This window comes from Myripristis murdjan, chromosome 4, assembly GCF_902150065.1.
Source record: "Myripristis murdjan chromosome 4, fMyrMur1.1, whole genome shotgun sequence".
Classification (NCBI taxonomy): Eukaryota; Metazoa; Chordata; class Actinopteri; order Holocentriformes; family Holocentridae; genus Myripristis; species Myripristis murdjan.
This window is the reverse complement of record NC_043983.1, coordinates 26,087,392-26,114,697: the sequence shown is the minus strand read 5'-3', so window position 1 is coordinate 26,114,697 and position 27,306 is coordinate 26,087,392. Positions and strand designations below refer to the sequence as shown.

At 40.6% G+C, this 27,306-nt stretch overlaps 1 protein-coding gene across 1 annotated transcript in view; it reads left to right on the top strand.

Moving 5' to 3' along the window:
* Positions 1-27,306, top strand: part of col24a1 (collagen type XXIV alpha 1 chain) — a 115,770-nt gene that overhangs the window by 17,264 nt on the left and 71,200 nt on the right. Inside the window, exons 4-10 of the mRNA XM_030050414.1 lie at positions 3,517-3,570; positions 7,893-7,946; positions 16,463-16,516; positions 17,889-17,942; positions 22,335-22,379; positions 23,832-23,885; positions 24,656-24,700. Of these exons, the coding sequence (XP_029906274.1) occupies positions 3,517-3,570; positions 7,893-7,946; positions 16,463-16,516; positions 17,889-17,942; positions 22,335-22,379; positions 23,832-23,885; positions 24,656-24,700 (360 nt within the window). The remainder of the gene's footprint in view (positions 1-3,516; positions 3,571-7,892; positions 7,947-16,462; positions 16,517-17,888; positions 17,943-22,334; positions 22,380-23,831; positions 23,886-24,655; positions 24,701-27,306) is intronic.

Here is a 27,306-nt window from a genome sequence, read left to right as displayed (position 1 = left end):
GGAGCTATAGCCTGGCAAGAAAAAATGAGCTGTCCATCCAACCTTATGATGTAAGCTAGCTGTAACGAGTGCTTTGCTTCTCCCGTGACCCTGAGCCAAGTGAACACTGTTTTATAGCTTAGATCCTTACCCATTGCTTATGTTTCCATGGATGTGAGTTGTTTCAGGTCTTTCTCTCTACACTGTTTGAAGTTTCAGAATAATGGCAGATGTCGGAACTGACAGACAAGTTTCCTTAGAATTACCTTATCTATAAAATACAATACAGTGGCTCAGTGTGTAGCACACTGCCACCAAGAGGGTTGTGGATTCAAATCTTAGCCTTATCAGAGTCTAGTATACTGCACTATTCTTAGCACTAAACTGCCTGGGTCAGAACCTTTTTGTAGTGCATCCACTTTTAAGAAAATTATCATTAATTATCATTAAATGAGTCAGAGTGTTTGTTCTTTTCTGCCGTTGTCCTCAACTGTTTATAAACAGCATGTTGACTACTCTGACAGTTTTGATGAAGGTGTGTTTTGAATGCTTCAGCTGAAGGTCAGTGGCTCTTTCTGTTTGTGTCATTACCTCTGCTGTTTGAACTTGAAAACAAGGTGGTTTACCTCCCTAAGGGAAATACTTTTGTAAGCACATAACCAGGCATGTACCATGGCATGTGTAGGCTGCTGCCAATCTCAGAGAGTGTTAAATGATTATTTAAAAAATGTATTTTAGTTTTTGTAATTGGTGTTTCACAAGCAGTAATACATTCTTTTTTCAAGCAGCTTTTTTTACATTGTAATTGTACAGCTCTAACATAAACAACTTGCAGATGTTTGTTGTTATTTTAGTTTAGTTTGTTAGTTTATTTGACAGAGAGACATTGCATATTAATAACATTTCTGAAAATGTGTGTTTTTTGGGTTTGCTTGGTGAGCAATTTCCTTCATAGCAATGTTAACTTACCCCATTTTATGTTGGGTCAGATTAGGTAGCTTATAACTTGGTGTGAGGCATAGTCCATTCATTACTGTGAGATTATAGGAGGGATAAAGTTAAGGATGCTTCAGAGTTTACCTGAACTGAACTTCAAAGGCAAGGATGGAGGAAGTACATAAGTACATAAGTACACAAGTCATTCATCACCTGCCAAATGAGTTTCCCTTCTTGGAAATATTTCAGTTAGGCTACACATTCTGTCATTAGGGCTATAGCAGACAACTCACTTACAAAATGTTGACGGTTATATAGTGGCCTTCTCTGTGCAGGATTCAATTCTATCACATGAAAAGCAAAGCTAAAAAGACAATTCATTCTATTTGTCAGAACATCGGCTCCTTGAATTGACTCAGTTGGGAGAATCTGACCCCTGTCTTGGTGGTTACAGATCAAACATATGAATGTTATCACTTTATTTCATTTGTGTCTTGGTCTCTTTAGGCCCTGTTGTTGTGGTGAAGGCGGTTGTGTGCTCACAGTTTCCATGTGTCTGTGTGTGGGAGTGCAGAGGAACAACCAGCTGTTTCTTTCTCCTTCTCTTCCTCTCTTTGTCCTTCGATTCGCCTGACATTCAGGATGCTTCTGACTACCCCATAATAATCTATTGCCTTAGTAACAGTACTTAAATATTGGTTATGAATAGGCATGATCTACAATGAAAGGGCCATTGCATAGCAAAGTAGGCTGCTGCCAGAGTGAGGATATTTGGGGTATAGCAAGGAGAAACATTAAATGTACTGTATCAGAGTAGTGAACCCTTAGTTTAGGACATGCCTGGTTTGATTTGCAATCCTGTTTCCACTTGGTAGGCTACTTCTAGGTTTTCTCTTGATTTGAATATTGACTCTTATACTATGCACAAACTCTTGACAAGTTTCTCTGGGGGAGAAGAACTTAAAAGGTTTGAGGTGTAGTTGTGTATTGGAACTTGTTGCTTAAATAGCTCCCCTTGGCCAGAAGGGGAATTCCTCCTCAGCTGACTTCCCATGAGGCATAACTTGGTTCAAATTTGAAAAGTCTGTCATTTAATTTGAACTCATTTACCGTCGCACATTTAATGAAAATCTAATCTGATTTCTCTCAATTTGTGAATCTGAACAAAATGATCTTTTTGGCATTACTGGTAATAAACGATAGAATATTTCTTTTTCATTTTTTTTTCAGTCGGAGCAGAAGCCTGACATTCCCATTATCACTGAATGGCATGCTGTATCCCAATGCACTCAGTTGACCCTCCTCTGAGAAACCTCAGTGATCTGCTCCATGTTTGCTTTGTTTGGAATAGAGTGTCATAATGCCCTCCGAGGATATATGTGATAACCGCTAATGACTTTGAAATGCTTCCATTTTCCAATCATAACTCATTCTAGGGCAGACCAAGCATTGGCCAATCAGTAAACAAAGTGTCAGTTTGCACTGCTGGTCAGAACTGACATTCAGTGCATCTCTAAGGACCCATCAGATAACAAATATGCTAGCAGTGAGTTCTCATTCATCATCTGTGAGTGGGACAGAATGTCACAGCCTCAAACTTCTTTCACCTACAAAGGCAGTGTTAAAGACATTCCTCATTCTTCAAATTCATGGCAATTCATATAGCTTATTGCTATGAAGGCATATTGCCACTGTCAAGTGTGGAGCTGACAGCCCAATTTTAGTACCAAGAAATATGAGATAACATTTGTATTTCCTTCTCCCTCAATTGATTCTTCAAATCTGCGCTTCATTCCGCAAGCTAAAACATGCCTTGAGGTATTACCAAGTGCTTGTATCCAGTTAAAATCTGACTTAAGGTATTTTGAGAGACTTTTCCAAATTTCCCATGTTACGCTGTTTTTTCACACCTCTGAAGTATGTGCAGCTATGAATGTGCACTTAGGTGGTTTGTGTTTATGTTGTGAGTATAGATAGAAACAGAACCATGTACAGAGTGTATTTTTAATACCAGGAAATATTTGCTCTCTCACGTCTAGAATTGGATGTGAAGTTGCAAATATGAAAGTGGTGAACCTTAGTACATACAGTTCATGCCTCATTTGTAAGAATCAACTCACTCTTTGAGCATCATTCAGTGTTGTAGAGCAATGACAGAGTATTGGTAAATAAGGCACGTTGTTGGGATAGGCTCTGAAATGCAGAGGTGTTGTCAACATGTGTGAATTCCTTATTTTGTTTGCCTTTTCTTTTACATCTTGCATCCAACTGAACATGACATACAATTGTTCCATATGTTTCATGCTATGGTTTTTCCATGACGAAGCTTTATGTGGCGTCAGACTCATCCTGAGAATGTAACTTGACCCTTATGCTCAGAGCTTTCCTAATAGCACTTTTAGTTGAAAACACTTGGCTCCTTTCTTTGAACTTAATAGCTCTTACATAAATATAGCACAACATACTCATCATTGTGGAGGCCTGGACAGTGAACTGCATGTTATTGCTTGTCATTAACATGCATCTCTCTCTTTTTCCCGTTTCCCTCTCTTTCTTTGTTACTTTCCCTTCTTTCTCTCCCTCTTTGTCTCTCTGATCTAGGGTCCTCCTGGTCCCACTGGTTTACCTGGTCCTCCAGGAAAAAGAGGCCCTCGGGTGAGTGTACTGTGCCTAAAGCTGATGGTATGGGGGCAGATTGGTGTAAGGGGAGTGGACAGTATTGCCTTGAAGATAGCCTTAAAAGGCTACTGTCTGTCATTGCCTTTACTTGACTGGAACCAAGGGAATCTTGTGACATAATTTCGATGATGCCTTTGAGGATTCTTCTTTACACACTAGCAGAACAAAAATCCCTTATTTGACCATGTCTGTGTATGTGTATGAAGAATTTGACTTTATTGAATAATCAAAACAGGAACACAGATAACACCTTTGAAGGGGTAAGTTATGGAAAAAAGAGAAGAAACAGAGAAAAGAGAAGATTACAGAAGGTGCTGTTGTTTTTAGAGATGTCAGTGCTCTTTATAACAACACATAGAAACAGTCATCACAGGGGCTAGTTTGGGCCAGGAAGCTCTGTAGTTCTGTCGCTGAGTGAATACAAAAAGGTTAAGGTCAAGTTTATTGGCCTTGAAGGCACTGAGCCTGCTAATCAACAGCACCAACACATTCAAAGAAGACTCTCCTAGTGCATTTTCACCGCATCTTGTGGCAGCCACCAGACACTGGCGACATGTGGTTTGCTTGTACTTACCATTACTATCCAACTGGGCCTGTGGGGGATGAGGTGCTGACAGACATGTTTGTGGTTTGCGTGATTAAAATCAGGAACAAGGCTCAGTTTGTAATGGTGCATGACAATGAGATAGTCTGTGGAGAGGATGCATGCAGTGTTGTTTACTTCCCTGCGTCTTTGGAGCATCAAGGTGGAGTGACCAAACAGCTCCAGATGCAAGCAGCAGCAGCTACACTGGGTCCATTTCCACTCTGATCTTAAGACTAAGTCATATGCAACTGCCAAAGCTGCCATGATGCAATGCTGTGATCACCACCACAAGCCCTGGGGGCATCGTTAAACAGAACAAGACTTTTTACTGAGTAGATGCATTACGCATCATAGGAGACTGTGTATAAATAGGACTTTTAGTGCCTCTTGAAGTTTATCCTTTCATAACAAAAATATCAGGGTTAATTTAACTTACAGAATGTAGAAATCAGGGCTGGTATTTACAAAACATCTTAAGGCTAAAAGTGGCTCCTAACTGGACAATTTAGGAGCAACTCCTAAAAATCATGGGAGTGTCACTCCTAACTTTAAGATTTTTGGATGAGAGTATTTCAAGTTAGAAAAGTTATAAAAGTTAGTTGCTATTATTGATACTGCTTACCAGTTGTGGTTGTTGTAAAATTCAGTTTCATCTGGTGTGTGCAGGCTGCAAAGCCTTCCTGCTCATACACACACCTGTCCCGGTGCGCTGTCCACATATAGGCTAGTTTATAAAATCGGTCCAATTGTCATTCTTAAGTGCACCTTCAGGGCTCTAGTTTCGCAGACTTGGCGAGGCGGGGGCATAGCGCAGATGCGCTTCGCCAACTGGGTGTGGCCAGGCGGATTTTGCAAGTTTGGCACGCCGTGTTTGGTGGCGCAAGTACTCCGCCGTCCCTCCTACCGGCGCAAGGGAGGAGAGAAGGCGTGGAGTGGGTTTGACACAGCCGATTCACATTTAACCAATCAAATGAGCCCCTGTCCTTGCCTTTAAAATGCGCTGCGCAAAGGCGTAATCAAAGTTTACACAACTGACACCTAACTGTCACCAAACCTCACAGGCAGGCTTCCGTAATGTCAGGCACATGAACAATGCAATAAATAAAAAACACTATTCAATGCTATGATCACAATCAGCACATACATATATCTCCATATCAACTGTCCCGTCACAACTGATGTCAGATCAAAGGAGATTGGCACTGTTTGTGCTGATTGTGAGGTTTTGGTGATGTGCGCCAGTCAGCCAAACTTCCACTGCGCTGGCTCCGCTGCGCCTTGTGCTGGAAGTAGACGTGGTTTCAGATGGCGAGCTTTTGGCGCACCTCGGCGAAGCCTTTTGGCACGAAACTGTCACTGCGCCAAGCTGAATCTGTCGGCACCTCCCCCCGCTGCGCCGCCACTCCCATCTCGCCGCACCTCGGTCTGCGAAACTTGCAAACTGTCCGCCTCTCCCGTTTCGCCGGTCGAAACTAGCTCTGCGCGGGGTTCGCCTCACTGCGCCACCCCGCGCTGCGCCGGGAAACTGGAGCCCTCAGTTATGTTCTGTCTGAGACTGATGTGCTCTCAAAAAATAAAACAAAAGTGAAATTCTTTAGTTGGCTCCAAACTGGCAGGTATTAGTAACTGTGTTTACACTGCTTGTAATCAGTAAGTGGACACTTTGACATTTTGGAGATGTATAGAACTGTGCAACACTCCCAGCTTTCATAGAAGATGATCACTCGTGCAGTGCAAATATCACCACATTTGGCTGTTAAACATTAGTTTTCACTGGAAATTGCTGTCATTGTGTGGACAACTCCTTAACTTCAAAAACTGGGACCCTCCTTCTTTTAGACATGCCAACATCATCTTCTACAAGTATTTATATCATCAATTCACTGACAGAGAGATATCCACTATCAGTCACAGTGGGCATAGTAAGTTCATAAAACATGACATCATCCATAGCAGTGAGGTCAAGTTAACATGTTTAGATAATACTGAATTTCTGCCTCTAAGCTATGTCAGACCTTCAAATAAACAAAACCCTCACATCAAGACTTGTCAACTCCAAATAATAGTCACTGAAAAATCAACTCTTTTTAACGCTAGAGACTATCCGTGTGAATGGAGGGATTTCTTTCTATGTATATTATTTGTGTGTGCATTTGTGTGGATGTTTTGCTTTTCCATATTACTTAACTGTAATATTCAGACCTGATGCTTTCTTTTTTTTTTTTTTGCTTTCATCACTTGCCTCTTGTGCTCTGCTTTGTTTTATTGTGTCTAAGAGGTGCGGAAACCAGCAGACAGACAGGCAGATAGACAGACAGGCAGACAGACACACGCACTTACACACATATGCAACCCCCCTCCAGCCAACAGTAAAACATGTCTCCTAGTAAAAGGCTGAGAGAGCACATGGCTGCTACAGAATGTACTGTAAACTCATATAAGATGAGTCATAAAGTGCAGACACAGGGCCTGGGATCATTATGTGGTGGGATGTTGAGGGCAGTGTGTGGTGCTGTGGTTATGTCTCCAACTCTGTGTTTGCTGCCTCAGCACAGAATACCAGATTCATTCTGCTGCCTCTGCTTGTTAGTGTTATCAAACTCTGAGCACAGGGACCATAGCCATATGGTGTGGGCATTTGTCTTAGAAACAGCCTGTCCTGTATTTTAGTGGTAGTTATATTGTAAAGCTTGCCTGAAGGTTGCAACTTAAGTATTGGTGAGGGTGGTAATACTGTAAGCAGCTATCTTATGAAAAGGAGTTACAGTAAACTTAATTATTGCAGTTTTGCCTTTTTGCAGCAAAACTCCAAAACGGAAAAAAAATTATCCTCATTAGGTTTTTCCGTTCATGGAATTTGGTTAATTTTGTCATTCAAGTAAGCACAAGTGAAAGATTGGGACTCATTGTTCAAACATGTGATGTAATTTCCACCATAATTTTTAGCCAAATTATGCATTTTCTGTAGTTACACAAGAGTCATTCATCATTCAAGAACAACGTAAATGGGAATTTCCTTTGTATCTATTTGTATATAAGCCAGTATTTATTTATGCATTTGTTCCGTCATTAATGATGATGAAAGAAGTGAGAGAGCGAGTAAGAGAGATGGACAGAGAGAGAGTATTCTTACCTCATGTGGACTCCCTGTTTCAGAGAATGCCCAGCCAGCCAACAGCAGGGGTGCAGATGTGTAGGAATGTGTAGGTGTGTGTATATGGTGTGCATGTGCCTATCTTTGTGTATTTGCAGGCATGTGTCTGCACGTGTGTGTGTGTGTGTGTGTGTGTGTGTGTGTGTGTGTGTGTGTGTGTGTGTGTGTGTGTTTGTGTGTGTGTGTGTGTGTGCACATGTATGTGCCCTTGTGCATTCACTGCATACCTATGATGTTGAAGGAGTGGGATTGGTTCGGCACGCCAAGGAGAAATGACATAATATATGTGTTTTGTATATGAGGGATTCTGAGGGGAAAAAAAAGCTGCTCACTCACTCTTTCTTGATCAGTTCAGCACACATGCACACTTTCACGTTGTCTCTCTGTAGTTCAGAGTACAGCTGGAAGTGTTAGCTTCCATCTGATTCATCTTAAACATTGGGTTGTCGTTATGTACAATGTACTTTGAGATAATCTCCTCTCTCTCTCTCTCTCTCTCTCTCTCTCTCTCTCCCCCTCTCTCTCTCTCTCTCCCCCCCCTCTCTACATATGTTGCAGGGTCCCACTGGTCCACATGGAATCCCAGGACAGCCCGGTCCACCTGGCCCCAAGGTGAGTGGCCTTCTCCTGTACTAGAGAGATAGAGACAGCTCCCTGGGAGCGCCAGACAGTGTCCTGGTTAGTATCTGGGAGAGTGTTGGGGCTGTGGAGGAGCCAGATGCATTCCCTCAGAGCCTGAGCCAGCTCTAGTGAACCCCAGACACAGGCCAGGGATGGTCAATGTCATGCTCTACATCTACACTACTTCCCTCTCTGAAAAAAGATAGTATTTTATGTTTTTCCAGTGGAAATGAACCTACTTCCGATTCAGTGGTGAAATGTAAAATCTTATAAAAATAAAATAAAATGGCTTGTCCACTGCAAAAGGCTAAACAACTATACATTCGTTATTTATTCCACCCTGAAATGCTTTTGCTCTATTTGTATCCTGTTGTCAGTACAGATTATCGTTATTTGGGTTTTGGTTTCAAATAAATAAATAGTTCTTTTGATCCTGTGATATAATAAAGATGTTCTTGCACTGGTGCTGTGTCTAACTTTGACAGAGTCTCACATGGCCACGCTTTGGAAAATTGGCTGGTGAATTATCTAAATTTCACCCTCTGGTAGCATCAGCACGTTCAGTGTTCGAGGATGGTCCAAAGGTCAGACCATATATCTCCACAGGCATGTTTCAAATCTTTTATGTTTCTCATAGCAGAGGCGGAACAGACTTTTGCAGCTGGAGGGTAAAAGGCTGAAATTGTTTGTGTCCTCTGATCATTTTCTTTTTCTTTCTAGATGGTAGAGCCCATATGTCAGGACAGTCTGAACCCTAAGTCATAAAATCCACAAATTTGTGTAATTTTATACGCCTGAAATTTTGCGTCTTTGAAGTGGTGATCAATATGATGGCGATGTGATTTACAGTGGCAGGGTTGGTGAGGTTTGGGCTTGCGGAGTAATTTGTGTACAGTAGATGAGGGTCTAAGAGTGTGGGAGTCGAGAGACGGGATGACTAAATTGAGCTCCCCCATACTGCCTAAGGTAGATTACTGCCATTCTTCAGACTTCCCTGCTTCCCTGCCAATCATCGAAGAAATAGAGGCTGAGAGAGAGGGAGAGAGAGAGACAGAGAGAGAGAGAGAGAGAGAGAGAGGCATACAGACAGCAAGCAATGTAATTAGAACATGAAACCAAAGAGAACATTGTGACTTCTAACTAGCCTGAAGCTAAGTCTTTGAGTTCCTTGTAACTGATTTGTCTGTTTTTATCATTTCTAAATGAGTGCTGTCTCCTCTCCTGGGTGTTCATGCCAGAAAATAATGGAATCATTTAAACAATTGTTAGGCTCAGCTTTCTCATCAGTTACTGTTGAGAAGCCCTTGAGTAAAATTGCTGTCTTGGACTGTAAAAAGTAATGCTGTCCAATTTGCATGAGATTGTTTTCTTTGCATAGCAATTTCCTTTTGATGTCAATTCATTAAGATGTATTTTCTTTTTGTCAGCTATTAAAACACCAATACTTGATATTTTTTACCCTGTTTTAAAAGATATTTGATTATACTTATGAATGATCTTGTTGGCCTTTAAACATATGTTGAAGTGGGCATACCTTTATTTCAGGCTAAATCAGAAAAATCATCTAGCCATCCCCCCAAGTTTTCAAAATTCGTTCAATTGCTGATTTTTATTTGGTGTGGTTGTATTTTTATGTTCTTTCTGTAGGCTTACACTCTGCGCTAATGGAAATGTGTTAACCATATGTTCCATTGTCTAAGCAATGGGGTGTTAGACAGCATAAAAGTTGTGATTTCATACATGGTATAAGCTGTATTATGCCAACACTATGCTGTAACACGTACAGATGTGTGCACATGAATTCTCTTGCAGTGCAGCACAATTACACACAAGTGCATATGTATGTACACGTAGCACACATACACCTGCATGTGTTCAAACAGACACACATACACACACAATCAACTTTGATGTTGAACGACAAAGCTGATAGTATCCTGCCCATATAAGACTACTTAGAGTGACTGACAATTACGATGGTAACTATAGCGTATGGATGATGTCATGGAAGTGATCATTGTTTCATCTGTTTTCTGTGTGCTTCTGTCTCTGATAATGAGTCTTCATTTACATTACATCAGCTAATGACTCATTGCATTGCTATGGCAAAAGGTCTTTTATTCCTGCCATGGTGATAAAAAATAATGTAGTTGAATTTAACTTTATGTATGAGAACAGCTGCCGCTTGGAAGTTCAGTTGTTAAACTCCATGTTTTTAATGCATTTCCATATTATATATTAGAAAATGATACGTTAGTGCAGAGAGAAAAGGTAATGACACACAGCATAAGATGCAAATTGGACTCAAACATTACAAAGTAATTTCTTCTGTAAGTCAGACATACTTGTAAACCAGCTTATCTAAATATATGAAACAGGAGAAGCACAGAATATTAATGTTATGTTATATTAATTAAAGGGAATCAGGACTGGGAATCAGGACTGGATATCATTTCTTTCACTAATTGGTTAGTAATGATGGTTGGTGAGTTTTTTTTAGTTTTTTTGTTTGTTTTTTTTGGTCTTTAGTAGTTTGTGGAGGTCTCATACAGTATTCAGTGTAGACAGGTAGTTTAGGTCCTCACCCTTCTATTCCCTGTGGACACATCATGCCAAGATAAAAACACCTCAACGGCTGGAGATTTTTCCTGGAGGAGAGGATATGAGTTGTAGCCTCTTGCCTCAGAAACTAGATGTAGCCTACCACCTGGAGTTTGAACCTGTGACCCTCACATTCAAGATGTTCAACTGTTACATAAGACTGAGGCGCTAGGCAGCTTTGTACAGACGATCAGACAATATCCATTCATGCACACTTTTATTTACATGTAGATGCAGAATCACACGTAGTTGTAAATAATATGTGAGTCAGCTGTTGTTATCAACTACTCAGTCTATTCAAAGAAACAACTTAACTGAAGAAAATCATTTCTTATGCCTTATGTCAGATACCAGGTATAATAAACAATGCTACACATTTAAATAGCTAGAGTTTTAAAGATTTTGTAAATCCAGTAATACTAGTTGGTCTTTTGGGATCTAAATCTAGTTGTAAAGAGATCAGCCATTGCCCCAGCTGTTTCTGCTTACTGAGCAGCATTGACTGATGGCTCTCTACAGGACGTACCTCTGTGGATGTATATGGAACCAACGCTACCACTCGTAGGGTTTGAGCCCACCCACACTAAAGTTATATGCATTCATGCGTCTGTAATCTAGTTTTGGTAAAACTGTTTATCAAATGGCAAATGGCATCTATTATAGCAGAGACAGTTGTATTTTCCCTTTAAAGAGCCACGCGATAGCTGCTAAGAGTGTGTGCTGGTGGGTTTGAACCAGACTAAGCCAGATGTAGGAAGGCATGTTGGCACAGTGTGGCATGGGCAATGATTGGGGTGGTGGTTAACTGAAACAACTCAAACAAAGCTGTCACCACTTCCATCTCACTCCAGAGCTCAAAGTAACCCCGGAATCCACTACCAACCCTATCACTGCTTGTCAGGGCTTGCACCATTAATCATGATACATACTTGATGTCAAGAAAACAAACAAACAAACAAAAGAAAAGATAGCATTCTCAATGTCTGGTGAGTTTTCCTAAGCATGGGACCAGATGTAAAGGAACCACTGGCACAGTTGAGCAAGGATGTGGGCATCTTCATGCAGATGTTTGTGGTAGATGTGGTTCTCACTGGCCACATACACTCTGCTGTTAGTGGGAAACAACCCAGCAGAAAACCCTAATTGTCTTCACTATAGGAGCAGAAACAAAGGATAAGTGCACAGTCCTCCCACCCCTCCCTTTGTCTGTCACAACATTGAATTTTGACATGGACATGTTTGTTTGTAAGTGAGCATCCCTTGACCAGAGCTTTTTGTTTGTTCATTTAATGAAAGAATTTGTAGCCTACATTTTATGAATTATGATCTTTTCGCCCACCTCATCCCACACATAGAAGAATGTCCAGTTTTTCCCTCTCTGGTTTGTCAAACAGAGCACTGGGAGATGGATTGATGAGTTCTGGTGCGACCTTGGACGGTGTGTGAGGCTGGTTATGGGTCTCCAGTTGGCTTTCCTGAAAAACAGGACTACCTGCTGTTCAGTCAGCTTGTTCACCCACATCTGCACGCACGCGTGCGCACGCACACACTCACACACACACACACACTCTCACACTCACTCTCACGCTCATACTCATACTCATACTCATACTCATACACATATTCAAAATCAGTGGGTCTAATACCGTAGTGACCTGTTGATGAGTCATTCTCAGATCCCCAACCCCAGTGTGGAGGCGGAACAGTGAAAGAGAGATTCTTTGTCTCAGTTTGGGAAAAATTCCCCCCTAAATTGTGTTTGGATCCTAGGAAGAATACAGAGGAATATACAACAACAAGCAAACCTGTGTTTGTAGTCCCTGATGATGAACTGAAAAGGCTCAGTTGACATGTGCTCTAAGCACTGCCTGAAATGTTATGACGATGTGCCCGTGGGACCTAAAAGACCCTTACAATCGGCTTCATGCACTGTTGACACTTTTCAAAAAGAAAGGGACTTCAGTTTTCCCTGTAGTTAGTTTATGTTCTAGCAGGATATCTGCTCTCCCACCTTGAGCTGTTGGGGCCATCAGTCAAAACCATGGAAATATGATGCTCACAATCCCAGTAAATAATACCTGTTAGGAGCTGGTAATCACTCATTGATGGACAGCTATTGAGGAAAGTGTGTCTAAGGTGTCAAACAAGCACCCTCCATGGCTTAGTATTACCTGAACACGCTGCAAGGTAGGCACCTAAAACCAGAACCCTTAGAAACAAAAGATAACAAGGAACTCAGTACGTAAATCTAAAGTGCTCAAAATACCAAGACATCCATACCCAATACCCTTGTATTGGAAAACCAGCTCTTTGGTGTTAGACTGTCACCAGCTCTAGAAATCAGGAAAAACTTAATCAATATAAACACCATATGACATGCATATCCGTTCGCCTTTAACACATTTTATTAAAAGAAAGTATTCGCTGATTGTTAAGAAAACAGCAGTTTTAGCTGAGGTTTAAGGTAGGACTGTAACATGCTGATTACAGGATGCCTTAATTCTTGCTAGCTAGCCAGATGAGGTAACCCTGTTAAACAGCTGTGAAAACAGCAGAGGCAGTAAATAATGTGTATGCTAGTAATCATTCAGACATTCAGCAAAGGTGACTAAGACTGCTTGTTGACTCTTGGATAGCAAACCTTATATTTGGAAACCAAATTAACATTGCACATCAGATCAAGAAATGAAGAAACCCTGTATTGATTACTGTTGTTTTGACATCTCTGCAATTGATTGATTGTAATTTGTTTCTAATAGTTGTTTTTTCTCTCCTTTATGAGCCAAACATTGCTTCTAATTTTCTTCCCTAAATACAACAGCCAACAACACATAAAAAGCTGACATTGGAGTTTGTAGTGTTGTTGTACCAGTGTCTCTTATGAATTTAAATGGTAGGAGTTCATAAAATCATAATTGTCCATAAAAGTTTCAAAAATCCCATATAAATTAAATAAAAATTTCAGTTACAATAATTGCAATCACTGTATTTTTTTTTGTAACTGTCCAGATCCATAAACAGGTCTCCATCCACAAAAACAGGTCATCCACACATTGATCATTATCAGCATGAAGTAGTGAACATCATATTGTTGAAAACATATCCTCAAAGGCCAAGTCAGATGTGCGGGGGAAAGTCAGTGTGATTACAGACAGTGAGAATGATGTCATTGGTAGCTTCGCTGTTTAGCCAAGCTGAAGTTAAAAATAATCGTTTTAAACAGAATGAACAGAATCTTGCATTAACGGGTCAGGTCAGTTGATCTAGAGAAAATTGCAGGTAACAGGTGGTGTGCGGTATTGGGCTTTGTGGGTTTGGGTCAGACACAAATTTGTAAAACTGGACCAGTGCAGGGCTTCGACCCGTGGCATTTTGTGGCCCACTATGATTTTTTGATCTGAATCTATTTCATTTTGGAAATAAAAATCCTAAGAACTATGAGCAATGAAATGTAATATTGCTATTCTGTGGTAATACACTGAACATTAGCTCTTCCCTGGCAGATTGTGAGGGTTGTTCTCTGCTTTGGGGGAATTACACATGTGGTCTGGGATTACATAGAAACTGGGTGAAGTCAGGATCCTCAAAGGCATTGTAACATTGTGGCTTAGTATTCTCTCTTGCTGAGCAAAATGTGGTCATTTTGGAAACATGAATGCTAAAAGTTGCTTTAACTTCTGGATCAGCCCTTCATGGATGAAGGGATAAGAGTTCTTGGTGGCTCTGATGTTTAAGATTAAGGGCACTGCTGTAGCCACATTGTGCCTGAGTGTGTATGCATTAAGAGTAGAACTGAAGTTTGATGTGCTATGCCTAAAGGAAAAGCATCTGTCTAAAATGTAGCATTCCCTTTTGTACCTTCTGTACTATTCCCTTTTTTACCTTCTGTGTTTACAATAATTTTAAAAAATCACTCACAACAACTTGAAAAGGTTTTGTCTGTATCTTGTCAGTACTAGCATTAAGTTTTGTTAGCCCTCAGTCCTTCCAAAGTTTCCCAACATGGGCTTTAAGAGAAGCTTAAAGAAACGTTCTCACCATGAGCTCATGTCAATACATCGCATTTGTCTACTGTCATGGCTGATGGAAAATTTTTCTTGGACTGGCAGCAAGCTGTGACAGCCCTAAGTCGAGAATGAACCACATAGATAATTCAAATGGAAGTGGTCTCTCCAATGGCAAAAAAAAAACAAAAAAAACCTAGCCCCACAAATTCTGTGTGTCTGGAAATCTTTGGCAGTGTGAATGGTGTTTTCTTGCTCTGCCTCTCACTGTTATTGGAAAATTCAGACCTCCTCCTTTATATGCTTTGGAACAGGGTAAAGAAATTGGATTACAAATTCTGTTACTGGTAGCTTGATATAGTGGATACAATACATAGGATATCAGTTTCAAATCAAAACATGCAAACATATGGAGGTTCACCTTCTTATTTTACTTTGTTATGCACAATTACCTCAGTTATTTCATCACAATTTGGAAAATTAATTTTATTGGCAACAATATAGTTGGCTAAGCGTATCTTTAAACTTTGCACATTGCCCTCATCTATGCACATTGTATACATCGATGCACACTGGTTTTATTGTTTTTTTGCACATTGTTTTTTTGCACATTGGGTACTTAGATCTTTAGATCTCGAGGGTCATCTTTTATTCTTTATTTTTGATTTACTTATTCTTTATTTTTGATTTACTTAATCTTGTACTCTGTGGATACTGCTGAAAACTGTGAATTTCCTTCGGGATGAATAAAGTATCTATCTATCTATCTATCTATCTATCTATCTATCTATCTATCTATCTATCTATCTTGTCTATGTTAGAGGATAAAAATTTAAGCAATCAACCAGTGAATACATGAAAGTGAATTAGTGCAGGTCAGATACTGACAGGTCAGAGATCGATGGGTCAGAGATTGAAGTTACTGTAGTATTTTAACACAAAAATTATTTTGAGAGGTTAGTATAATTGCTGGAAAAAAGGAGATCATCACCAAGATGTGGGACAGCCTCTACATGCCTCTACACTGCATTTAACATTGTGTGCCCTGGGGTTCAATTTTGCAGAAATATGCTGGTTTTAACTTTTCAAAGTAAAGTGTCCACTTCCTGTTTGTGAAGTATACAAAATGGAGTTGAACACCACAAAATGCACCTCGCACATTTGTGATTTTTGCTTTTGCAAATGACCTGAAATGCTATTATTTTGTCACAGTGTTTCACTTATAGAAGTTTGTTTGTGTTTTTGATTAAAAATTGCCTCATGTTTAACTTATTTACTTACTTTTAGTAACAACACTAAGCTTACCCAAACCTTCATTTTAAATATGGCCTGTCCATGTCAAATAGTGTATAGTTAAAGAATGAATCACTTTGTAAAGTTGATAAAATAAATAACTGAAGGTCAAAAAATAACTTTGTAAATGATAAATGAATGAATGGAGCTGCCAACTATGGGTTATAGGTCAAAATAATAGTGATTAGGTGCAACAGTTAGTCAAATAATCAATCAGTTGCCAACTATTAAATTAATTGTCAACTATTTTGATAATCAATCAGTTGTGTTTAGTCATCTTTAAGAGAAAATTTCCAAATTCTCTGATTCCAGCTCCTCAAATGTGAATATTGTCTGGTTTCTTTAGTCCTCTAAGAAAGTAAACTAATTATCTTTGGGTTGTGGACTGTTGGTTGGGACAGAGCAAGACATTTGAAGATGTTATCCTGGGCTGCGGGAAATTGTGATCAACATTTTTCACCATTTTCTCAAATTTTTTGGACCGTACAACTAATTGATTAATCGAGAGAATAATCGTCAGATTATTTGATAATGAAAATAACTGTTAATTGCAGCTCTAGGCTAGACATAGGTTTGCTTTGTATGACCCTGTGACTCTCTCTGTGACAGGGTTCGAAGGGAGATCCAGGGTTGTCTCCTGGCCAGGCTCCAGCCGGAGAAAAGGTAAAGAATCTGCCCACTAGGCATCCACTCAGCCGCAGCACCGCTCCCTGTCTGTCTCTGGCTCCCTGCTTGTCTAAGCATCCCTGCCCGTCTCTAGATCCCTGTCTATGGCTCCCTGTCTGTCTCTCACCCCCTGTCTTTGTCTCCCCCAGTCCATCTTGCTTTCTATCTTTGCCTCTCTGTGTCTCTCTTCTCTCCCCCTCTCTCTTTCTTTATCTCTCAATGCCTTTCTTTTCAGACCCTCTCTTATCTTCCCCCTCTGTCACTCCTTTGACACTGATACCTCTCATGACTTTGTACCTGGACTGGCACTGATACTTCTTTTCATTGCATCACTAGTATCTATCATCTCATCTCATTAAGTCTCCCCTTGCTGACTGCTAAACATATATTTATATTTTTTTGCCATAATGGATTTTATTTAATAATGAGCCGTGTAAAATATTTCATGACAACGACTAAAATATCCACTTAGAGCTTATTCAATAATTATTATTTCATAAACATGCATACTAAAGGCTTCCAATGGTACCTGTTATCCTGTTTTGGAAGTGTTTTAGTTAAACATTATTAAGCATCTGTAAACATAGTTTCTTTGTAAATTTGTTTGTATAATGTTTGATCAATGAAGTGCACTGTTCGTCTGTATTCCCTCAACCCATTTCATTCATTCAGCAACTGCTTATCTTCCAGCCCTTCTGACTCTCTCCGTTATCACATATCTGTCTGGCTTCACATCAGCTGGCGTCTCTCTCTCTCTCTCTCTCTCTCTCTGTTCATCTCTGTTTCTCTCTCTCTCCATGGGTTTTTTGTAGGGTTAAATTACACCCTAATTCATATTGTGTGTGCCCAGGATTATCGAAATTTATCCTTGTATTACCCCGGCCCCCGATTACAGTGATTTTTCCTCACACTCTATACTTAAAATAGTTAGTCACTTGTAAGTGACTAACATTTAAGTGAACCGACAACTAAAGCTTTTCTCTGTCTCCATCCACATCCCTCTCTCAGCATTTTTGCCAGTAGTAATCTCCTTTTTAATCTCCATTCGCCTTCTCACCTCACATATTATCTGATTTTTATAATAGCTTAATATTGCCCAACATATTTTTTTGATTAGACATAACTTGCACAAGACCTCATTAATACATGGTAAACACGGTCTGAAGACGGACTTTTAAACCAGTGTATTTCTCTTCTCCCGATTATTTTCTACCAAATACAAAAATCAATCCTCATATGTTGGCTAAGGTGTCCAGTGTACCAAAATTACCCAAAGTCAGTATTGTCCTCAAATTATGATGTGCATTGTATCGCACGCTCAGTCATGTGTTGTATTAATATGATTATTCTCTCTTTCATTTGTTCTCAGGGAGACAGAGGTCCACCAGGCCTACCTGGACAGGATGGATTTGCAGGTCCACTGGTAAGAGTCAACATGTTTACCTGCTTGTGTTTTAATTGGCAGCTGATATTGAAAGGCTGGTGAAACAGTTGGTTAGAAAGTTAGTTAGTTGTACATGCAGTTTTAGGGTCGCTCAGTTTGTTGATGCACTTAACTAAATTCACAACAAATGCCATGGCTTTACCTCCTCTGTTGTACCTTTTACAAGTATTCCACACCACATCTCACTTTCTTGTCAACTATCTTCATTGTACACTTTGCTAAATAAACAAAAAAAAATAAAAAAAATAATAATAATAAATTAATTAATTAATTAGTTAATCAATCAGTAAATTGTGACCATATCTGTCTATTTCAAAGGCTGATTGCTTATGTGTGTACAGAATATGTTTTGGTAGCTTATAAGTCCGGGGGTGACTTAGCCCAATTCACTCAAATTTCATGTTACTGTTTTCCTCTATTATAGTCTCTATTATACTCTTAAATTTAGAGTATCAATACCATGCTCAAAGCTCAGAGAGATTTTTGGGTCCACTTGTTGTTAACTGCTGAGTGTTCTGGTGAAATGTAATTAGACTAGCAGGAGCTATAGTTGCTTAATTTAGGCATATGCCAGGTGAACAGCAGCTGCTCCCTATATTTTGGTTTCCCGTTTACGGGAATGTAGTGAGTGGTTTTCCTTGTTCTGATTTGATATGAAATAATCTATGCATAATGCAACGTTAAAATTTCACAAAGCTTTGCGTTTTGTGAACATTAATGAGAGTGAATTGGAGTAAGTTAGCCTCTACTTCTCAGTTGCCACATATATTCTATACACACTTCTGCAACCGATATTTGTGATGGACAGATGTGACTGATGACGAGAGATCAAAATAGAATTGGTATTATGGCTTAGTAGGAATGATCATTTTTGCAATGCAATTGTCACATTCACTGAAGCTATTAAAATAATGATGGTGTGATTTTTGCTGGTGTCTGTACCCAATAAACATGTTTTCTTACATCTGAACTGAACTTTATTTACAACAACACATTGACACATATTTGGATTTTGCACATACTGTTGAAAAGTTTGGAGCACACACACGCACACACACACACATACACACACTATATCGATGTTCCCACTGTGTAATCCCGCTAAGTGTTAGCCACAGACATTACCTGAAGCGTCAACAGAACCCTTACTGTGGTCGGCATTGGGTTACCCAGTCAGAGAGAGAGAGAGAGAGCCCACCCTGCTCTCTTTGCCCAATTCTTTGTCACTGACTCTTTCTTACACTTTATCTCAAACTTTCCTTCTCTGTCTGCCTTTGTTTCAGGTGTATTTTTCTTTCCCACTACTTCATTTACCTTCTTCTGTCTCTTCTTTGCCACTGTCTATGCATGCCCTCCCCTTTCTTTCTGTGTCTCTGCCTCTTTTCCTCTCTCACATTGAACTGGCTGGCAGAATGTGGTGCTTCCACAAGAACTGTGCTGCCATTGACCAGGCTCCGCCTGTCTCACCTGAACCTGATAGGCTCTAAGGTCAAAGGTCATCTGAATGAGGAAAGGCACTCTGCCCAGGGTCACAGCTTCAATGACACACACAATATCCCATGTCACCTCAGAAGAGAAGTTGTCATGCCAAGGACAGAGGAATTTCAGGCACATAGCCCTCAGTCAAATGGAAGACAAGCATTTCCCCGCATGTCGCTCCACACACACAGGCTTGGTGTCGGTTTACATAGATTTACATTTTCATTGACATTTGGGAATTTAACTGACATGAAGTTCACAATTAGAACTTGACTGATACTGGATTTTTAAAGTCGTTATCAACCATTTAAGCAACTACTGTGCTAACGATATAATGTCTGTAATTTTTAATATCAGAACACATTTTTAACCTGGAGTCATCAAATGTGATAATCAAATAGTTGTCGTATAGATACGGAAGATATGGAGGCCTGATATTTTACAGTTGAACAATAAACTTCTAAACTTCTTAACACAATCTGCAGCCCCATCTGCCCCCCATCTGATTCGTTACTCTGCCAACTCACTGCTGCACAAAAAAGTAGCGTAAACAGTGCAGTGTGTTCGACAAACTTTTCTGTAACACTATTTTCACAGATGCTTTTTACTGCAATATGTACTGTCTTTTTTTCTTTAACACATATATGTCAATGCTGATATATCTGAGACAATATACCCACCTGGCTCTGTTCACAGTAAATGAGGTGCTTGGATGTCAGCCTCTTGGGCCTATTAGGAGGAAACAAAGCAATTTGGTTACAGAGTGGTATCTCTAACTGTTAGGCCACCCTTGCTCATCTATAGCGGGATAGTTACGCTTGTACAAGTTAACCATGTAGCCTCCTACTGAAGCACTGAGTCTAGTTTCCACATAGCTGGCTCTCACCTTGCATCCCAGGAGGCCTTCCCACTGTTTGCAGTAGCTGAACCTAATATACCCAGCACATGAACTGTACCCCCACCAAGTATTTTCAGAGGAAATGACTGGCTTGGGGCCTAAGCTCTTTACCCCCAAGTGGGCCTTTTATTGAGTGTGAAGGTTCATGTGTCACAACCTCGGAAGCACTTGGAAGAGTCAATAGTCTCATTCAAAAGGACCTCTGACTGTCCCAAAAAGACACTGACCTGGCCCTGACCTTGTGTTTTGGAGCTGTAAACATCTGTTGTTGATACTCACGTCAAAGGGAAAAATAAAAGGGCTTAAGAGAAGAAAAACTCTGATTTAGCGAACAATGAATCATGTTGAGTTTACAGAGAATATGTGCTTGTTTAACTAAATGCAGAATTTGGCGGTCAGACAACACTGAGAATTGAACTGAGCCAACTTTCCTTTCAAAGATAATATATCACTCTTATTGAATTGTGTATTAATTTTATAGAAAGTTGTTATGCTTTAATTATGTCATATTAAAGTTTCTTCTTTTTCTCCCCTCTTTTGTTCATTGCATTAATGCATTAGAGTTTGGATAGTACCCACAATGGGTCACGGCCCGTTACAGTTGGGTCCCACAGGACAAGGATAGTAATGTGTTTTTAATGAGTCTAGTTCATTGGAATATGCATAACCTGGATCTTGCAGCATTCTGTAGGCTTTTTTTGTATTAATGTAATTTGTCACTGTGTAACAACAGAAGCGAGGAGAAAAAAGAAAACACCCAAGTCCTTTAAGGATTAAGGGAATTATTCACAACACAAATACAAACATACACTCAACACTGCCACAAACCTGTCCCCTGTCCCACCTCCCTCCTTGGGAATGACAGGAAGTAGAACCAGTGCAAAAACACAGCTATAGGTTATCTTTGACACTGGTCACTGAACTGGCACTCATGCATGCATGGGAAATTGTAGTCAGAAGTAGCCTGCCAGGCTCAAACCTGGTCAGTTTAGGTCAAAGGTCATCCACCACAAATGACCTTGGAATTTTACAGTGGCACCAAGCTCCAGAATGCTCCTAGAACCCTAGACATCTCTCGGGTGTCTGTTTTCAGGATGACTGCGTGACAAGAATACACACATATGCACTCATACAAATTAAATGTAAAACTTGATTCAGATTATAGTCAGCTGATACTGGATTTTTGGGGCTGATAACTGATATCGATGCTATACACAGTACCGTTGGTCCATCCCTCCATCTCTTGGTTGGATTGCAACGAAATTTGATGAGCACATTCATGGATATTCAGAGAATGAACCCTGTCAATTTTGATGATATCATGTTCCTTTCCTCTAGCAATACCATTAAGCAAAAAATTTGGCTACTACACAATACCTCACAATCCGGCACATTACTGTGAAATTTCGTGAGCACATTCATGGAACTCAGAGGATGAACTTTTCCGCTAGCGCCATTCTCAGGCCAAAATGTCAGTTTTACACTCAAGATATCATATGGATTGTCGTGATATTTGGTTAGTGCAGTTATAGTTCTCAGAGGAAGATTTATCTTGATTTTGGTGACCCTACAACTTTTCTTCAACCACAGTTCTTTTCCCACAGTGTCAAATATGCTATCTCAAAATTTGGCTGATAGTATCAGCCAGCCAAAATATCGATCTTGCTCTAATTCAGATATCAGAACAACATGCTCCAGCAGTTTTTGCTTTGAAGTATTGATGCATTTTGTACAGTTTGTACAGTTCTTGCTGTTTGTACTATTAGTATGTAACATTATTCATGTTGGATCATGATTTTTATGATTGGCCTATTCTTATGATTTCTACAGTTGTTGAAGTGCACCATGTTTTTGGTGTGAAAGATATTTAAATTATGTTATAATAGTAAAACATGATGAATGCTCTATGCCAAAACATGTAAGAATTTTATTGTTCAAGTGCAACCTCCTTTTTCAGCATATTAAAACTATATTTGTTTTTCTCCATTTTCAAGGGTCCTAAGGGCTATCCAGGACCACGAGGACTGCCAGGAGAACAAGTAAGTTGTTTTCTTGGCATATGTATGTGTGTATGAGTGTGTGTGTGTGTGTGTGTGTGTGTGTGTGTGGTGAAACAGATTTATTTGATTTTGCCTGACCACATCCATTTTTATTAGCACTGATGGGTCTAATGTGATGAGCTTTACTTAACCCCCCAAGGACTGGGAAAACATTCTCTATGACAATTGCTCCAGTGCCACTCTGTGTTCTTATGTCACAGCATGCAAATACACACACAAAGAGTTTTCACATATGTATGCGTGTGTACACACTCACACACGCACCCACAAAGAGAGAGAGAGAGTGTGAGAGAGAAGCACACAGCTGTGCCTTGTGCGTCACCAACCAGTTACATCAGTACTTCAGCTGTCCCCTCCAGTCAACAGTTCCTTTTATCCTCCGTTTATCCCCTGTCCGTGTTGGAAAAAGTCTTCACCTCATCAAAATGCTAACAATTAACACACCCCGTAACACAGGCCCTCTACACATGTCCACATCAGAATGCACAAAGCGTAGAGTTTTAGACGCAGGACGTCATTCAGTCCTGTGAGCTGCATAGGATTACCTCAGTGCCAGGTGCTATATTTTGTCCCCATAATTAGCCATGATACATATAGAATTAGAGTGGCACAGCTTATGGCTTGTACCTTTACAGAAATATAGACAACATGTTTTCATGATGAAAGAGTAAGCAAGCAAGCAACCTTAATTAAAGCGGTTAATATACAGTACCCAAAGTGAAATTGTTTTGTCATTTGCCATTTGTTCATTTTTTGGGTTGAGAACAAAATTTGTTATGATACTAGTTGGTCGCCTTGTTGAGCAATTGTAAATGCCTGTTTGTGAACGTGGGATGGGGGTCGCTCCAAAATGGAGAGTGTGGGTCAGAAAATGAGTTCAGACAGCCAGAAATAACATCTACAGGCAAATTATTGAGTTATTGATCACCTTATCAAACTGTTGCAGATTTTACAGATTTTGTGCTACATGTCAAGGAAATTCTACCCATTTAAATGAATCTGATGAATGACAAGTGGATATGAATAAAAATACTTTCAACTGTGTGTATTCTACTCATTCAGGTTCAGTGATTCCTACAAAGTTAGAGGTGAAGGAAATTGTTACAATCATTGTAAATCTCCCTCAATAAGAGCATTGACTAAATGGTTGAACTGTAAAATGTACTTTTATTGTAAAAGTGGGCTGAAAGCAGACTAGACAGGCAGTGAGGGTGGGTTGGGATGGAGAAAGAGGAGGGCTTGTATCTAGACAGGGTAGGGGGAGAAGGGGGAAGAAGGGATGAACAGTGCTTGTTTTATTCCTCAGTTGGCAGCGCTGGTATGGGCCTATGTTTCTCCTCTTTCACTTTATCCATCCATCTAATCTCCCTATTCACCTCTCTCTCTCTCTCTCTCTCTCTCTCTCTCTCTCTCTTTCTCTGTGTCATGCAGGGCATACCAGGACCACCAGGCGAGGCTGGGGCTGCAGGTTACCCTGGCAGGCAGGTGCAGTGAAAAATACACTTCCGATTCCTCCATCCACCCTCTTGGGTTTTCCTCTGCCTTTTCCACATAGAACATATAGATATACACAGAAACATAAACAGTTTTTCTGTCATACATACAGCTCTCCTTGCTCCTGTTCACCTTGTATTTGGGATCAGGCTACAAACAATGACCAGAATTCCTCTATCCTCTTGGATTTTTTTTTTTTTTTTTTTTTTTACCATTCTGCTCACAATTGACTACTATTTGCTGTCAGGTTCATAGTAATTTTTTTAAGTGAGGAACCCAAGTTAAATATATTCAGTCTCACCCTTGGACTCAGGCTCATTAAAACATACTAGTGCTCTGTCTTATGTTAGCCTGAAAAGAAAATGCATGCAGTGAAAGAACCTCTGATACAGTCCCAAAACCTACAGTGCCCAGAAATAATAAAGAATTGACTGTACAGTTACTGAGCAAGTCCCTGACAAGGAACTGAATAAATGAATTTAATTGTGACAAATTTTGTATATGTGCAGTGTGTAGACTGTTGAATGTTTAAACCTTGTGCATTGCCAGCAGTACAGATCAGGAAGTATAATGTTGCTGTCTGAAGTATGAACAGCATGTGGTTTCTCTTAGCTGTCTGTCAATCAAGCCTATATCTCTCTTATCAGAACAAACTGACCATGTTGATCAGTGTATTTAGGTTTGACCCAAATTATGTGACAACTGAGCTTGTAGGTATTGTGACAATACTCTTCCTCATTAGAGTCTTTCCTTTGTTGCAGGGTTTGGCTGGGCCAGAAGGTAACCCAGGGCCTAAAGGTGTCCGTGTAAGTACAACTAGCTCTCTGCGCTGTCTGCCCTCTCTCCCTCAGCAGCGCTGGAGTGAATACTTCATTTCCTGAAAGGATTAGGACAGTGTCAGGCCTGCAGCTCTGCTCCAGAGGGGCTGGCCCAGGATCTGAGTTGTGTTTCTGACATACTGTTTGATGGGAGCTGCAGACTCCTTGTGGGGGCTGGTCTGGGGTCTGCATTGTCTCCCAACCAGGCTGTCTGGCTGCTCTTGCAGTGGATCATTCCTCGGGGACCAAGAATGCCCGAAGAACAGGAGAACCAAGAGGGGAGGAGAAGGGAAGACAGAGGGCAGAAGTATGAAAGGAGATGAGAGAGAAAGATTGGATGGGTGAGATAGAGTGAGATAGAGAGTGAGTAAGACAAAAGAGACAGACGGAAAGAATGAGAGACAGGGTTGCAGAAAAATACAGAATAAATAATAATAATAATAAAAACAATACATTGTCACATACAGTGACTTTGAAAGTTCCTGGTAGATATGAGCTGTAGGAGAACATGGTGAGATTTGGGTCAATGAAAGTTCATGTTTATACCATGTTTGGTGTACCTCCAAAAGGAGGGGCCTAAGGGACATCATTACCAGGTAATTTTCACCTTCTCAATGGAGAAGAGCAATTGCTTGACTTATAGGTTCTTCTGGGTTGCTGAGCTCCTCACCTTATGCCAACCACCCTGCTGAAAAAGCTAATTTCATCCATTTTTATTTGTGAGCTCAGTCTTTCATTACCCAAAGCTCATGACCAGAGGTGTTTTAGGAACAATATGTTTGATCACATAAACATTCTGCAGTGGAGCTGAGAGCAGCACATTGGTTCAACGACTCTGAGTTTAACTTGGTCCAACTTGAGGCTGAAATGCTACGATTATCAGTGTCAAATTTTGTAGGAATCTAAGAAGGACATAGCAATGTCTGGAGTGGCAGCTCAAGTTCAAGTTTGCAAGTTGTTACCTAGTAACCAGATGAATGACCACATTTCATAGCAGTCACTTCCACAGCAGAGGTTTTGGACCCCAGATTTCCAGCCCCCTCTCAACAGAGTCTTTTACCAGGCATTCCAAGCACATCCTCACTACATGTTTTGCTATACCTGGACTGTCAGGCAGCCTCCCTGCTGATCCAGCCCCTCACCAGTTGGTGATCAGTTGACAGCTCAGCCCAACCCACATATGGTGTTATGTTCAAGGTGCTTGGGCACTAAGGGCCCTATCTTGTGCCACCCGCTATCCGCTGCCACGACCCGCTACCCGCAAATTGCGGATTTAGGAACTTCCGCTATCCCTAAACGGTATCTTGCGCCACCCGCTACCCGCTATCCGTTATGCCGACTGCATCATTTGTGCCTGGAGGTGCGTCCGTGGGCGTGTTTCATGCGCTATCCCTAAAGTTGCTATCTTGCGCACACACTTTAGGGATAGCGGATAGCGGGTGGTCAGGACCACCCGCTATCACCCGTTTGGGCTGTTAGGAGAGCGCGCCCAGGCGGCTTCAATGCGCGCCCCGACGGAGCCTCACCACGCACACGGTCGGACTGATACCGGGACGCCGCCGGAATGGACTGAGTATATTACTCATAGAGACTGTTTAGAGGAAAGACTGTTTTAATTGGACACTTACACCAGCAGGTTTTATTGTTTTATCATAAGCCAGCAGCTGTGCTATATCTTTATTTTTAATATTTTATTTGCCCAATCTACCTTGTCAATAAATTAGTTTACACATAGTTCCACCTCTGCCTCTTGTGTGTGTGTGGTGTGGCCCGGGGATTTTACTCAATCAGTACAACCTTGTGACACGTCCACTTGGACACATGTGGCTCCACCTCCCGAATTAACTCGCCTATAATATAATATATAATATGTATATAGCCAACTTGCTTTAGCCTCAGTAGAAGCCCTGAGAAAATCTACCTCCCTCTCTCCATCGCGGGTTTAGGATTTAGGATTTAGGATAGCGCAGCCTGCCCTTAAAGGCAATGGCACCTGGCACACTGATTGGTTTAACTGGCGTAACGCCCAAAACACGCCTATACATAATATAGCGGGTAGCGGAGGTGTTTTGCGGATAGCGGGAGGTGCACAAGATAGCAACTTTTACGGGGAACGCCTCTTCCTAAATCCTAAATCCGCAAATAGCGGGGTTAGGGAGTCTGGCGCAAGATAGGGCCCATAGACTGTTTAGAGGAAATACTGTTTTAATTGGACACTTACGCCAGCACGTTTTATTGTTTTATCATAAGCCAGCAGCTGTGCTATATTTTTATTTTTAATATTTTATTTGCCCAATCTACCTTGTCAATAAATTAGTTTACACATAGTTCCACCTCTGCCTCTTGTGTGTGTGTGGTGTGAGCCGGGGATTTTACTCAGTACAACCTTGTGACACGTCCACTTGGACACATGTGGCTCCACCTCCCGAATTAACTCGCCTATAATATAATATATAATATGTATATAGCCAACTTGCTTTAGCCTCAGTAGAAGCCTTGAGAAAATCTACCTCCCTCTCTCCATCGCGGGTTTAGGATTTAGGATTTAGGATAGCGCAGCCTGCCCTTAAAGGCAATGGCACCTGGCACACTGA